General features: G+C 50.1%; 1 protein-coding gene across 5 annotated transcripts in view; it reads right to left on the bottom strand.

The window, feature by feature from the left end:
- FBLN7 (fibulin 7) overlaps positions 1 to 15007 on the bottom strand; it is a 48564-nt gene that overhangs the window by 5217 nt on the left and 28340 nt on the right. For 4 of the 5 annotated variants that reach the window (XM_038561457.1, XM_038561458.1, XM_038561460.1 and 1 more), the window contains 5 exons: positions 5803 to 5928; positions 5381 to 5485; positions 2959 to 3096; positions 1914 to 2051; positions 714 to 852 (listed from right to left, as the gene is read on the bottom strand). In XM_038561457.1, the coding sequence (XP_038417385.1) occupies positions 714 to 852; positions 1914 to 2051; positions 2959 to 3096; positions 5381 to 5485; positions 5803 to 5928 (646 nt within the window). The remainder of the gene's footprint in view (positions 1 to 713; positions 853 to 1913; positions 2052 to 2958; positions 3097 to 5380; positions 5486 to 5802; positions 5929 to 15007) is intronic. The other variant, XM_038561459.1, reaches the window with a different exon arrangement.

The raw sequence follows: 15007 nt of genomic DNA, 5'->3' as shown, positions 1-15007 counted from the left end.
CCAGAAAGCAATTCAAGTATCTGAACTTGTGAAGTTAATTCATTCTAAAGACAATGCTAAGGCTCTTGTGATCTCTTTCAGAAGAGAATAGAGGTATTTTGTGATAGTTGTTGTTATTCTCCTGAAAGGCCCGTCTCCCACCTTTTGAAAAACAAAAAACAAAAAACAAAAAAACCCCCACAAACCATTAGGTGCTTAGATTACCGGAACTCAAACCTCCTAAACCAGTGGAAAAGTAGATCAATAGAACACAAAGTGCACAGGACATGCAGTGTGACTGGAAATGCCCAGTTATTAGCCAAGTGAACATGAGGAAACAATCCTCTCCCAAATCTGTGTAATATCTCCCTACCCTCCTGGAAACATCACCACAGCAGTCTTCTCTCCAGTGGCCACCCCCATGCCCAACAGTACTGCACCAAGGTGCTATAATCCATCATCCTCCATGTCCATAGGGAACACTTGGAACATTACTCCTATGAGGGCAAACTGGGTTATTGCTGCACACAGCAGCATTGCATTAAATGCAACCACCAAAGGGAAATGGAAGTTCAGAGAAGCCGACTTCCAGCTCCCTGCCTTCCATCTTTCCTTGGATATAACTGTATCTTCTCCTAAGAACCTCTGAATCTGGCCCAGCCAGGGGGTCCAACCATGGAGGCCTGGGTGAGGGACAAATGTGCCCAGCCGTGGATGGCCCTAGCTATACTCACAATGGAGAAGTCTTCACGTAGCTCACGTTGCCACTGCCCTCAGGGCATTCTGGGCTAACGCACTGGAAGCTTCCACCGGTGTTGATGCACATGGTCCCCCGGGGGCACATGAGCTGTGGGCTCACACATTCATCAACATCTGAAATAAGGGACACCCAGGAAGGGTGAAGATCCCCTAAGGTCCCTTCCATCACATGACCACATGAAAAACCCAACAGGCATTGGAATGTGGTGAGCTTTCCAAATACCCAATACTTATTTTTCAAACGGGAAACCCTGTCATCTTTAACTATTTGAAATCCAGACCTTGTGGAAGTGCTGCAGAACCGTGCAGGGGAGCCCCCCTCCCCGAGATCTTGTCTTTCCTCAGGGTAGACACGTTACAGAGCTGCTAAAAACACAGGAGTGTTACAGGTCATAGGTCACAATGCTTCACTCAGACCTGCCTCCTCCTCAGCCTAAATGCCCTAGAGTCTCCCCTCAATGGCTGTTATTAGGCCCCTTAAGAGTCAAATCTTGTGGAAAGGCTTTCTCCTCAGCCTCACCCCACCCCAAATGCAGATGTCTCCACTCTCCTTTGTAGGAGTTCTCTGCTGCTGCCTTCCCCTCAGCTGGAACCCAATCTGCACAAACCTACCTGGACCTTCTTGAGCATTTGTGGGATGAATGGATAGAGGGAGGGATGGATGGAGATGGATGGATAGAGGGATGGATGGAGAGATGGATGAATGGAAGGAGGAAGGGATGGAAGGATGGATGAAGGGATGAATGGATAGAAGGAGAGATGGATGGTTGGAGAGATGGAAGGGGGGATGGATGGAGGGAGGGAGGGATGAAGGAGAGATGGATGGAGAGTGGATGATTGGGGGATGGATGGATGGAGGAATGGAAGAATGGATGGAGGAAAGGATGGATGAATGGATGGAGAGAGGGAGGGACGGAAGGAGGGATGGATGGAGGTGTGGACGAATGGGGGATGGATGGAAGGGTCTTCTCCAGTCCCAGGTTACCCACTTCTAGGATCCTTGCAGCAGAGCCCCACTAGGACATCACTGGGAAGCCCCTCTCCTCTCACATTCCACATGGACGAGCCCTTGCCTTTTCTGTTCCTTCTTTCCCAGTGTTGGAGCCACTGTCTGGGACCAGCCAGGCTCTCCCTCGAGCCCTGCAGCCACCTGCCTCTACAGCAGCATCACTCACCCTCACAACTCTTCCCATCAGCCAGCATCCGGTACCCGCTGGGGCAGGCACAGCGATAGGAACCTGGGGTGTTCACACAGGTGTGCATGCAGAGCCGGGGGCGTCCCTCCTGCCCGTAGAGCTCACATTCATTCACATCTGGAGACAGAAGTGCCCGGTATGACCAGAAGCCACGAGGTGGACATCCAGTAACCATGACCCAGGATGGCTGTGCCTCAATTCTTCGAGGCGATGGCTACTGTGGCTTAGTGGCTGGGCCCAGTGCCCTGTCCCCAGCAGAGCACCCAGAAGAATGGCAGGCATACGCCTCTTTCTTCCCCAGCCAGGGGCCGAGAGGGCTGAAGGGAGGGGTGACAGGGACCTAGTAGTAGACCCCAGATGGGTTGCTCCGTGTAAGGCTGAAGACTAACGGGGGACCCTGCAGAGGTTGGCAGATCAGGTGGGCAGCCCAGAGTACCAGCCTGGGTCCCAGCCCCACTTGAAACAGGCCTCATCAACGAGGGTCTCGTTTCTGCTGCTGTAAAACGAGGCGGTTCGCACCCAACTGGCCAGTTCTCTGGGTTGGGCCCGTTTGGTGTGAGTGTTTCTCAGAGGCACTTTGGTATCAAGAGAGGTTGGCTGGAGCTGGCTGGAGTTGGCTGGGGTTGGCTGGGTCCACAAAGCGAAGTAGAGAGGGGGCCGGGGCGGAGTCCTCCTGCCGGGCACAGCGCAGGGGCCTTCCTGACGCACCAGGACTCCAGCTCTCTCTGCGCCCACCCGCGGGATTGCAGCCGGGATGCGGCAGGGGGCGCGAGGCCCTTCGACACGGGTGCGCGCCGTCTGGAGGGCCCCGCGGGCTCCTGACACCGGGCCCAGCCCGCGCTCCCCCGCTCTCTCCAGCCTTGACTTCTTACCGCCGGTGGCGCAGAGCTGCGTCTCGGCAGCCCTTAGGTCGCCGCTTACCTAGACGGCGAGCTGGGCGGGGCTTTCGGAGACTCGCCCCCGCCCCGCCCCTCCCGGCCCCGCCCCGGCCCGGCCCGGCCCCGCCCCCAGAGCTCCCGCCTACCCTGGCAGACGCTGCCGCCCGCCGCGCCGCTCAGCTGGAATCCCGCCTCGCAGCTGCAGTGCTGCGCCCTCTCCACCTGCGCGCAGCGCGGCGCGCGGCTGAACGAGGGGTCGCCGGGCACGCCGCCGTCGGGGGCCGCTGCGGGGAGAAGACACCCTCAGCGCACCTGCCGGGCTGGGGCCGGAGGAGAACCCAGACCGGGGCGCGGCGCCCCTCAGAGCTTACTCTGGAGTAGGGAAAGGAAAGACAAGTGAGCGACCGGACACCCGCAGGCGCCCCGGGAGGGCGGGAGAAGCACCTGGCAGGAGCCCGCAGCCCGGCCACGGCGCACAGAAGGACCCCAGTGCTCTGAAATCCACGCTTTCCCTTCCAAAGGCTGAACAAACGCCAAAATGCTAACCGTGATCCCCGGAGTTTAAAACTATGGAATGTAAAACACAACTTTTCTTTGGAGGGGGTGGGGCAGGGTGTCTTTTTGTTGTCATTTTTATACTTTACTAAAATATCTAAGCTTTTTGTTTTTAAACTAAGAACATCAATTTTCTTTTAAAAAGATTTTATTTTCTGAAAGATTTTATTTATTTGAGAGAGAGAGAGCGCAAGCGAGCACGAACAGGGGAGGAGCAGAGGGAGAGGGAGAAGCAGACTCCCCACTGAGCAGGGCACCCCATGAGGCTCCAGGGGAGGACCCCAAGATCATGACCTGAGCTGAAGGCAATTGCTTAGTGAACTGAGCCACCCAAGCATCCCTATTTATTTATTTGAGAGAGAGAGAGAGAGACTGAGCAAGAGGAGGGGCAGAGGGACAAGGAGACTCCTCACTGATCAGAGACACGGACTCCACTCCGGCTCCATCCTAGAACCCTGGGATCATGGACCTGGGCCGGAGTCAGATGCTTAATCGACTGAGCCACCCAGGCACCCTAGGAACATCAATTTTCTAATCAGAAAAAAAAATTAGTTTTTGAAAGTTTTCAAAGGATTTGGAGATCTCAAGGTTAGGGGAGATGGTAGAGGAATCAGAAGTGAAAGTAATGACACAGAAGAGGACACCAGAGGACATGTATTGTGTGACTCTACTGAGGCTAGGTTCTCAGAGTAGTCAGATTCATAGACTGGGAAAGCAGGAGGCCGGGAGAGGAGGAAATGGGGAATTATTGTTTCAAGGGCCAGGTGAAAAAGTGGAGGTGGATTATTGCAGCAGAACAGGGTAAGTGCACTTAATGCCTCTGGCCAGTACACTTGAAATGGTTAAAGTGGTAAATTTTATGTATGTATATTCTATTATAATAGGGGGGAAATGGTGAATGGATTTAAAAAAGTATTTGGAGAGAGGCTCCCCTCAGAGCTGAGCAGACATGAGCAGAGCCGATGGGAAGGAAGGATCCAGGCTGGGAGACCGGGTGAGCAAGAACCCTGGCCTTTGCTGAGCTGTTCAAGGAGACCATGAGGACATAAGCTGGCTTCAGATGCACCTGCTCACTCCCTCTTCCCCTTCCCTGGGGAGATTCTTGTCAAGGGGATACTTTATATATAAAGTACCCCCCAGGACCTGAGGAGCAACTGCCTAAGGTCCTGACAGCAGAAACCCTGACATGTAGGGTTTAGAACATTCAGGATCCAGTACCAGCTCACCTGGGTTGAAAGAAGGCCCATTTCTTTTTCCTTCCTGTTTGTAAGTAGGACGAGAGGCAGTGGGGCTGTCAAGAAGGCCCTGCCTCTGGTCTCTGTTTCCAGAGAGAGCAGCCACGGGGATAGGGGCAGGCTGGCAGGGAGCCTCTGGGCTCCTGGGGAGGGCAGCTTCTTTCTGAGAAAGCTCCCAGCAAGGCTGACTCAGCTGAATGGAACCAAGACAATTAAGCAGCAAATCTCTGGGGGCAGTATTTAAAACTGGCCTTGCACTGGGTCTGATGCAAGAATATCAAGTACTGACAAAGCTCTTATTTTCTGGACACTGCTGTTAACTACCAATTCCTCCTCCCCACACCAAGATTCCACATAGAAATCCAGACAACAAGACAGGACTTTGCCAGAATTTTCTGGCAAAGAAAAAGGACATCTTTAGGATTTGATTTTTTTATATAGGAAATGTTGGTTACAGCACAGTGTAAGACCCTTCATAGATTCCTTATTGGATTGTCTTGCCATCTGCAAAAACAGCCACTTCATAGCCTCTAGACCTGGCTAGGGATGTGTTGGGACTCAAGATGTGGATAATAAGCTCACCACCAGGGGGGCCTGGGGCTCAGTCAGTTTAGCGTCTGCCTTCCACTCAGTCTCTGATCTCGGGGTCCTGGGATGGAGCTCCACATCGGGACTCCCTGCTCAGTGGGGAACCTGTTTCTCCCTCAGCCTGCTCATGCTTTCTCTCTCTCTCAAATAAATAATAAAAATAAAATCTGTAAAGAAAAAATAATCTCACCATCAGTCAAATATCTAGTTGCACAGCTCTGAGGGTTAGTTTCACTAACTACAGACTTTACAGGGTGTGAGGGAAGCATTTGAAATGAAGAGCCATTCTGTCGATCTGCAGAGAAAATGTGCAACAAGTGAAGGTGGAACAACAAAACCTCTTGGGCCAAATTCCCAGCTTTCATATTGGGGCGGGGGCAATCCCCCTACCTGCATTTTCTTCCATAAAAAGGACCAAAACTCTGCTTACACAAAAGAGCTAACTCCTATCCCAGATAACCACGTCAGGGAACCAGAGGAATTAAGAGTCAAAGAGCCCTCTCCCCAGGTGGGCAACCAAGGTCCTGACACATCTGCATCTGGTGACCCACAATCAGGCTGCCCTCCCTCTGCAGCGGAACGTCCTCCCGCAGCCCCACAGCAGCCACATACCTGTCTGGGCCTGGTGCTGACAACGGCTCCCAGTCCTCCCTGGAGGACAGATGCATTTGTACTCATTGACTCCTTCTACACATGTTCCACCATTCTGACAAGGCTCGCTGGAGCATCCGCTGATGCCTAGGAAAGGAATAATTTTCAAATACATGTAGGTGGGTTCTAATTCTAAAAGGAACCCAAACCAGAGATGGGTTACCTGTCTTCACATGACAGGATGACTTCAGCTTTTGCTCGCCCACTCTGCCCTCGCTGCTGCCCCGAGCAGCAAGAGCTGGGAGAGGGGCTGCTGGGCCTGAGCTGCAGCCCACCCACCATTCGGCAAGCCACGTACCCTTTGGCACACACTCTGCTCACCTGGAGCTCTGCCTGCAGGAGCTGGCCTGTCACCCAGCTATGCTCCATCAGACGCACTCTCTAATTTACAGGGTAGACTGCCACGTGTGCACCCCAGTCTGGGGTGCTTTCACATTAGGGGGCAATCCCTCTACCTTCATTTTCTTCCATAAAAAGGACCAAAACTTTGCTTACACAAAAGAGCTAACTTCCGTCCCAGATAACCACATCAGGGAACCAGAGGGGTCAAAGGGTAGAAAAGTCCCTCTCCCCGAGTTCCTGACACATCTGCCTTTGAGTCAAGCCATACTGTCGCCCTCAACTCTGCCCTTAGCAGCCAGCACCCAGGAAGGGCAACTTTTTTTTAAAAGATTTTATTTATTTATTTTGAGCACAAACAGGGGGAGGGGCAGAGGGAGAGAGAGAATCCCAAGTAGATGCCACACCCAGGACAGATCCCGACACAGGGCTCCATCCCACAACCCTGAGGATCATGACCTGAGCTGAAATCAAGAGTCAGATGCTTAGCTGACTGAGCCACCAGCCGCCCCGGGAAGAACAGCCTTTGAATAAGAACCCAATTCAGGGGAGTTATAAGAGGGAGAGATGGTCCACCGCAGTTTTCAGAGAAGGGGAAAATGAAGTCTCTCCAAATCCCCACCCAGTAGCCCTCCTGTGCTCATTTCCTGTGCATCCAAGGAAGACTTCCTTTTGACTCTTGAATTTCCTCAATGGCAGAAAAGAGAAATATTCTCTGCTCATACACATAGCAGTCCTGTGGGAAAGATATATATATATATATATATATACAAATTTAATAGATTTCTCTCTGTGTGGTAGGATTCCAGGCAATTTTTCTTTATTTACACTTTTTTTTTTGTACTCTTCTGTTTTACCATAATGAGCTTTTCCACAATAAATTTTCTAATCAGAAAAAAAAAATTCTTTTAAAGTCTCAGGCCACATCTGCTTGCTAGGAATCCTTAGCCCAGTCTTAATGCACAGAGCACAGGCCCTTTCTACCAGAGAGAGATTTGTCAGTTCACTGAATTGACCACAGCATCTCAGGGAAGGAAATTGGAGACCTCGCCTTGTTGGCATACGAGCGTCCTTCCCTGCTGTATCTATCAAGGGTAAGAAAGGTGCTTTGCTCCTGATGAGAACAGCAGCCCTGCCGTGGGTGGGTTGGCAGGGGCTTCGGCTTCCCTTCCTCCTCCTCACCGCTGGGATGTTAGACGGACTATTGTATGGTTGCTGTTTGTCGTGAAGGGACCCAGACCGTCCAGATGCTGCTTATCCCTGGGGACAGAGCCTTTTCAGCTTCTCAGCAACCTCAGCCTGCTTGTGCTCTCCCCATCCGTTCTGTTCGCAGATGACCGGGTTCCAGGAATGTGTCTGGAATGACACTGCACACAAATGCCACAGAGCTTGAAATTCCCGTTTCTGCCCATCATTCAGCCCCAACGCTGCTCACCAGCAGAGTCTGAGAGTGGGCAGACCACAGGCTGTGACGTGGTGGGCAGAGAGCCAACGAGTGCGACACTGGCAGCTTGCAGTCTGGCCCCGGGAGGAGCAGCTCCATTGTCTCTCCCCTCTGGGCCTCCAGTGGGACGGACGGGGTCCAGCTGCACCTGGGGGTGGTGGTAGTGGGGTGCGAGGGGGGGGTCATCGGCCCGACAGAGAAATGCACAGGTGCCCCAGGACCCTGGGGTCCATCTCCCTGTCTGGATCTTGTTGCCCGGGCTTCTTATTTCTAGACGGGCTCCCCACAGACTCTTTCTTTCTTATCTTGGTGCACTGTTGGAGGCTTTCCATGGCCTGACGCCCAGGCCTGGTGCCCCATCTGCGTCCTCATTGAAGTCCAGTTGTCATCACGTTCACATCTGTCCCAGGCTGTGGCATTTAGTTCAGTGCAGGGTGACTTCAGAGCTGTAAAGAGGCTGCCAAGCCAAAAGCATGCAGGATAATTCTGTTTTAATCTACCGTTTAGCGAGCACTTACTTTTTCCCTGGAGCTAGGCTGTGTGTTTTACACGCACGATCTGCTTTTCCTCTTGTATTTCTAATCCTTTCCTGTGTTCTGTCATCTTGTTTCAGATTTTCCATTTCTCCAATCACCTCATTGCTGAAGCTTTCTAGTTTTTATTTATGCTGTCCTTTCATAGTTTTTATCTTTTTCAAATTTCTTTCAGCTTGTTTGGCAATATTAGGTAATAGTTTTCATCTGTTTCATGGCCATGTCTTTCTGGCATTTCCTCATTGTCTGTAGAGACTTTTTATTCTCTTTTTTTCTTATAATAGTTTGTATGCGATTTGACAAAAATCCTTTTCTGCTCCTCATGTTTAGGGGAAACAACTTTTCCTATCTGGCTGGTCCAGCTTCCAGACTGTCTGCCTTGGGATTCTTTTTCTTTTTCTTTCTTTCTTTCCATTTTTTTTTTTTTAAGATTTTATTCATTCATGAGACACACAGAGAGAGGGAGAGACACACGCAGAGGGAGAAGCAGGCTCCCCACGGGGAGCCCGATACAGAACTCGATCCCTGAACTGGGATCACGCCCTGAGCCAAAGGCAGACGCTCAGCCGCTGAGCCACCCAGGGGTCCCATGGTTCAGGATTTCTCTGCTCTGCCCCTTTTGTGCTCCTCTCCTGCTTTTCCCTGGGCCATCTCTTTCATTTGCACCGACTTTCTTAGTTGGGCTCATGAGAATCTTCTCAACACGGGGCTTTGTCCTGGAAAGTTTTGAGAGTTCCTCTGGGCCAGCAGAGCACTCCAGCAACTGAGACTTCGTGTTGAAAAGCTGCGCCTTGCCCTTGCGAAAACTGGCCCAGGAAAGCCAGGACTGGCACAGATCCTAATAAGATTATTAGATTTCAAAGAAAAAGAAAAAAAATCCTTTGGGCATCCAGGCAAGAAGACCAAGATACTTATGGATGGCAGCACCAGAACCAGCTGCAACAGAAGACATGGAGGCACATTTAACATACTCAGGGAAAGAAGATGTGAGATAGTTGATGTCCAGCCAAATTGGCGTCCAGTGGGAAAGTGGTACACTCTCCAAAAGGACAAGAGCTCAGGGAATGGCCCGCAGTCCCTCTGCAGGAACAGGCTGGGGAAATGTACACATGAGGACAGCAGTGAGGCTCCCCAAGGCACAGCATCACAAGGAGGGATGACAGACAGCACGGCTTCCCGGCAGCAGTGTCTACTGCCTGGCCCAAACAAAACAAAAATTTCACCTGGATCTCATCAAGCCTCTGGAGTTAGCTACCAGTTTATAAGAAATTCAGAGACCAAAAAGGTACAAACTTCCAGTTATAAGTAAGCCCTGGGGTTGTGATTGCAGCATGGTGACTGTAGCTAACACTGTTGGGTTGGTGTGTAGGGAAGTTGTTAAGAGAGTAGATCCTAAAAGTTCTCATCACAAGGGAAAAACTATTTCTTTTCCTTTTTATTTTTGCATGTCTATATGAGAGGATGGATGGTGTAACTAAATCTGGTGCCGTAATCATTTCACAGTAAATGTAGGTCAGGTCATTATGCTGCACACTTTACACTTAACACAGTGCTGGATCTCAATTGTATGTCAATAAAACTGGGGTGAGGGAGAAAGATATCAGAAGATCACGCTAAATGACCCCACAGGGATGCAGTTAGCAAAATCAAGGCTGTGGAAAAGAAACCAATTTCTTCAACAAATAAACTACAAGGGATTGAAGTGGGGTGGCAGGAGGAAGGAAAAGGAGGGAAAAGAGGAGACGGTAAACTTCTATAAAAAGGCATAAGAGAGGGGTGCCTGGGTGGCTCAGTCATTTAAGCCTCTGACTCTTGATTTAGGCTCAGGTCATGATCTCAGGGTCGTGGGATCTAGCCCTTTGTTGGTCTCCACAAAGGAGACCCAAAGGTCTCCCAGCATGGAGCCTGCTTAAGACTCTCTGTTTCTCTGACACTCCCCCTTCTCTCCCTCTCTACTAAAAATAAGATAGAAATTAGAAAAAAACCCATAAACTTAAAAAAAAAAAAAGTGTAAGAGACATATCAACCAATGGTAGTGTGGCACCTAAATGAATTCTGGTTCAACCAAAGTGTTAAAACCACGTGAGACAACTGGAGAAATTTTTACCCTGATGAGATATTTGAAGATAATAAAGGAATTTGCTATATTTGAGTATGTACAGATCATGATACTATTTCTTTCCACTTTTGTGCAGTTGAAATTGTCCATAGTGAATACTGTTTTCAGATTGCTTGTTTTAGCATTATTTATGATTACGAAAACCTGGATATAGCAAAGGAATAGTTCAGTAAAGTGCAGAATAACCCTTATAAGGAAGTGCTTCATAATCATTAAAGTTTTGTTTAGAAGGAAGAGTTAATGAAGATTTGCTTGTGTTAATATCTATACATAGGTGATGCTAAACTTGCATATACAGTCCTACATAAAAGTCTGCAAGGAAATTCACAGGTTTTTAAACATAATCCCTTATTTGTTCATTCCACCATTGGGTAAATTAGCCAGCTGGTCTCTTAGTAACTACTAAGTGGCTACTGTAGCAAAGGAAGCTGTCTACTCAAATCTTTTTTTTTTTTTTTAAGATTTTTTAATTCATTCGTGAGAGACACAGCACATAGGCAGAGGGAGAAGCAGGCTCCCTGTGGGGAGCCCGATGGGGAACTTGATCCCCGGACCCCCAGATCATGACCTGAGCCAAAGCAGACACTCAACCACTAAGCCACCCAGGTGCCCCCCACTTTTTTTTGGTAAAGATTTTTATTTGAGATGAAGTGAGAGCACGATCAGAGGGAGAGGGAGAAGCAAACTTACCGCTGAGCAGGGAGCCTGATGGGACTCCATCCCAGGACTCCAGGGCCACGCCCTGGGCTGAAGGCAGGCACTCAACCACTGAGACCCCCAGGAGCCCCTACTCAAATCCTTTTTTAAAGATCTCTGAGAAAAGGCCTCATATGCAGCAGTTGAGCGAAGTGTGTGTGCTCTAATCTGACTGCAAAATACCCTTCCAAGCCCTTGATCCACTGCTACAGCCTTGCTTTTCCAGTATCCTGGGGGCTCGGGCCTCGGTGGGCTTCTCCTGTCTGCTGGGCCCTCCCTCTCCATCTGACCTTTCAGTGCTCTTCAGGTCCTGAGCCACTTCCTTTCTGTCTCTACTCTCCTCACCCTTGCTCTTAACCACGGTCTGTGAATTTCAATCCCATCATTGTGCTAGTAACTCCCAAGTGTGTATCTCCCACTGTCCGCCTGTCCACCTGACTTCTCTGTCGGGAGAGCCAGCCTCAGGCACGTGGTCTTTGGAGCCCCATTTGGCTGAATGAGAATGGGCCTTGGGCCTGGAACGCTTCCTTAACATGTGCTAAAGATCCCAAGCCGCTGTGGCCTCTGCACCTCTTGGGAGAGCTTCCTTTCCCTGGTTCATGCTCAACGAGTGTTCTTTGGTTCTGCTCACATGTGCATGTCAATGACCCTGAGCTTCCAAACATTCAGACTCCATGGGAAGGGGTTGGAGAGGGGTACACACCTAGGGATTGCCCGTGTCAGCTGCTGAGAGACACCTGCTGGCCACCCTGAACCGGCACTTCTGAGGCAGATCTTGCTCTGTCTCCTCCCTACATGAGCCACATGTTGTTCCATCCGGTGCCTGACCGTGCTGTGTTTCCCTCGGTGGCTCCACTACTAAGATGCAGTGGCCAGAAGTGCCCAGCGTCCTCACTGGGATTGGTAACGGGGTGTTCTGCCTGAGGGTCTCCTGATGGTATTCTGATGCTTGATGGTATTCTGATCAGTGACCCCCCCCCACAGGTTGCTTAAAAACAAATTTCCACTGGTTGCTCAGTCTGCATTATCTCTATAAATGACACCATGCACTCCAACATTCAAGCGGAGTCGGGGAGCCTTGACTTCTCTTCCATGTAGATGGCCCACATGGGGTCGTGGTAAGTTCCATCAGTTCTGTCTCTAGGTTTGCTCTCAACCTCCTCTCTCCCCTGGACTTCAGCAGCTCCCACGTGGTCTCCCAACTCCATTCCTATCCTCTCTAGCGCACTTTCTACGCAGCAGCAACACACAAGTCCAATTACCACATGTCTATCCTACACCTGTTTATTGTGCTCTGACTACAACCCCGCCTCCCGCACGGCCTCCAAGGCTGCAAGGGCTGGCCTGTGTGTTCCCCCACTCTCCTTGCTCACGCTCAGCTCACACCTGCTCCGGGAGCAAGGCTCTATACCTTCTTTCTTTGTTTCCTCAAGCATGCCAAGTTCTTCCCTTCCTGAGGGCTTCCTTGCACCTGTTATTCCCTCTTCTTGAAACAGCATCTTCCCCTGCCACCCCACACCCTGCTCATCATGTGACTGGACCCCACACACCCTTCCACATCTCTGCATACCCACAGCAGCCTCAGAGAGGCCCTCCTGTGTTCCCACCCTCATCATGTTCTCAGCCCCTTCTTAGATCCCTTCAAGGCACTGACCACAAACCCCCATTTAACCTTTGTATTTGCCCATCTGTTTTGCTTGCTTCCACCTTCGCAGGTGAGCACCTCCCCCCCAAGGTTGGCCGTGTCTCTTAGATTCAGTGTGAATCTCTAGCAATCTTTTGTGCATTGCTGTTGCTCAATGAAAATTGGTTGAATGAATGAAAGGTTAAAACGAATGAATAAAGGTTAAAAGGGGGGGGGAAGAGGGGAAGAGGTGACTGCCCCAAACAATTCTTTTTTCCTAGCATGGAAATAAGGGGAAAAGTTATTTATTTCTCTCAAGTTTTTTCTTTGGTTACCAGTGTTGTCAAAGCAACAAGGCCTGTGGCTATGGTTCTCCCAGTGCAGAAAGCTTCAGATCTTAAAAACATACCCTTCCGAGAAAGAAGGGGAAAAAGGGAAATAATCCAGGGAGCCAAATGGCTGCTTTCCATTCTGGAGCTCTGGAGCCTACCTCTCTGCCCACAGGGCTTTCTAATGGCAGGATTATGTGCAATTTCCTTCCATGCCAAGTTGGGTTCATCACCTTCTTTCCAAGCAGCTGGCTGTGGATGGGGTGGGGGCAAGTATTATAGAGCTGCTAAATCTTTCACTGTCACTGACATTTTGGTTCTTGAAATGAATCCCCTATGATTAAGATTCTTTTCTCTCTGTGGTCACAACACAATGACCACAAGACTGCGGATATGGAAAATGAAGCGGGTGCATGTGTAGCTAAGATTCTAGGGCCATCTGAGGTGTGGTGTGTGTGTGGTCACTGGATTGCTGAACCCCAGCCCATGTCCTGCCCACACTGTTAACACTGTTACAAGAGGTCACCAAACAGCAGATTGAAGTTCTGCTTCTCCCTCTTGACAGGCTTGGGTGGCATCCCTTTGAGGCTCTTATTGGAGACAGCATCCATGAGTCAAATCAATTCCTGCCAGGGACAGAAGTGTCAACACAGGGACGAGCCACTAACCCAAGGAGACGTCATGTGCCATAGCTGGTTGAGCCCCTGGGCTATGACATATCAGAGTCTTTTTGGCCCATCACGATCACAGGTTAACTCCCATGACCAGTTTACACTTAAAGAGATGAAAAATATCCATCTGGGGTCTCCATGTGGAATGGCCACAGCCTCGTTCCCTGAGCCAATCTTTCCCGGGTTTTAGGTAGTTAATGTGGTCCCAGTAGAAGTCCAGTGTGGGCAGTGCCAAGCAATCCTCAGGCAGCAGGGGGCGGGGGGTGAGGGATGTCAGGGAAGAAGGACAAATAGGAAGGAGGCTGAGGGAGAGGGGAGACAAAGAATGCATGGCAAATCTGGTATAAGGTGGTAAGTTCAAGGGTGCGAGTCAGGAAGTGCACCATGTTGGACAATGAAGAAGGCCAGCAGGCTTGCCAGCCACACTTGGCGTTGGTCCTCCAGGGAAAGTCTGATCTCTACATCTCAGGAAAGTAGACCTCTCAGTGGGGCAGGGTGGCCTGATCTTTGTAAGGCCTTCCCAAAATGTCAGTGCAGGTGAATGTGAGCACGTGCAGGTAAGTCTCACCTGGTCAGGGCTGACACAGGCCCAATCAGGAAGTGGCTCTACCTTTGGCTTGCCGCAGGCAGCATTCTGATTGGTGAGGGCCCAGAATGCATCCATGCTTCAAAACTTTCAATATCTTCTCCCTCTGGCAGTGGCCAAGAACCACTTTGGTGTTTCTCAAAATTGAGTTAATGTCAGAATCACATTAAAAATGTAGTTTTCAAAAAAAATAATAAAAAATAAAAATAAAAATGTAGTTTTCCAAAGTCTCATCTCTAAAGCTCTCACCCAACTCTGTAGGTCTTTTGAGGCCTCAGAGCCTGCCTTTTACCAAGCTTTCTCGGTGACTCTGGAGCACCTGACAGTTTGAGAACCACAGCACATAAATCATGGTACAGTAGGACGCTCTTTTACACAGAGGGGTCCTGCTGCAGGGAGACAGGGTGACCTGACACACGCAAGCTCAAGAGGGAAGCTGGCCGACGTGCTCAGAATCCTCAGGGGAGGCATCCTAGCCAGCTGCTAAGGTGGAGCTGGGCTGTGGGGAGCATTATGGGGTTCTACCCTTGTTAAGCTGCTATGTATTCCTTTGCTCAAGCCGTTCCTTGTAACTATGGTCCTGACCCTCTGGTGTTTCTTACTCATTTGCCTAAAAACACATTCTTTCAGCTATCTCCTCTGATGATCTAATGTTTTCAGTGAAACCACATCGTGCTCACTGTAAATGCCTATCACTACTGACATCAGAATACGTAGACAATACCTGAGCAAGACAGAAAACCTATGGGCAAAATGTGTTGAGCAGCATGGCAGTGCTTAGTTCAAAGGAAGTGAGCATGCAGCCAACTGCCCCCAACTCCAAAC

Source organism: Canis lupus, chromosome 17 (genome assembly GCF_011100685.1).
Source record: "Canis lupus familiaris isolate Mischka breed German Shepherd chromosome 17, alternate assembly UU_Cfam_GSD_1.0, whole genome shotgun sequence".
NCBI lineage: Eukaryota > Metazoa > Chordata > Mammalia > Carnivora > Canidae > Canis > Canis lupus.
The sequence above is the reverse complement of the archived record's forward strand: the minus strand, read 5'-3'. Positions and strand labels throughout refer to the sequence as shown.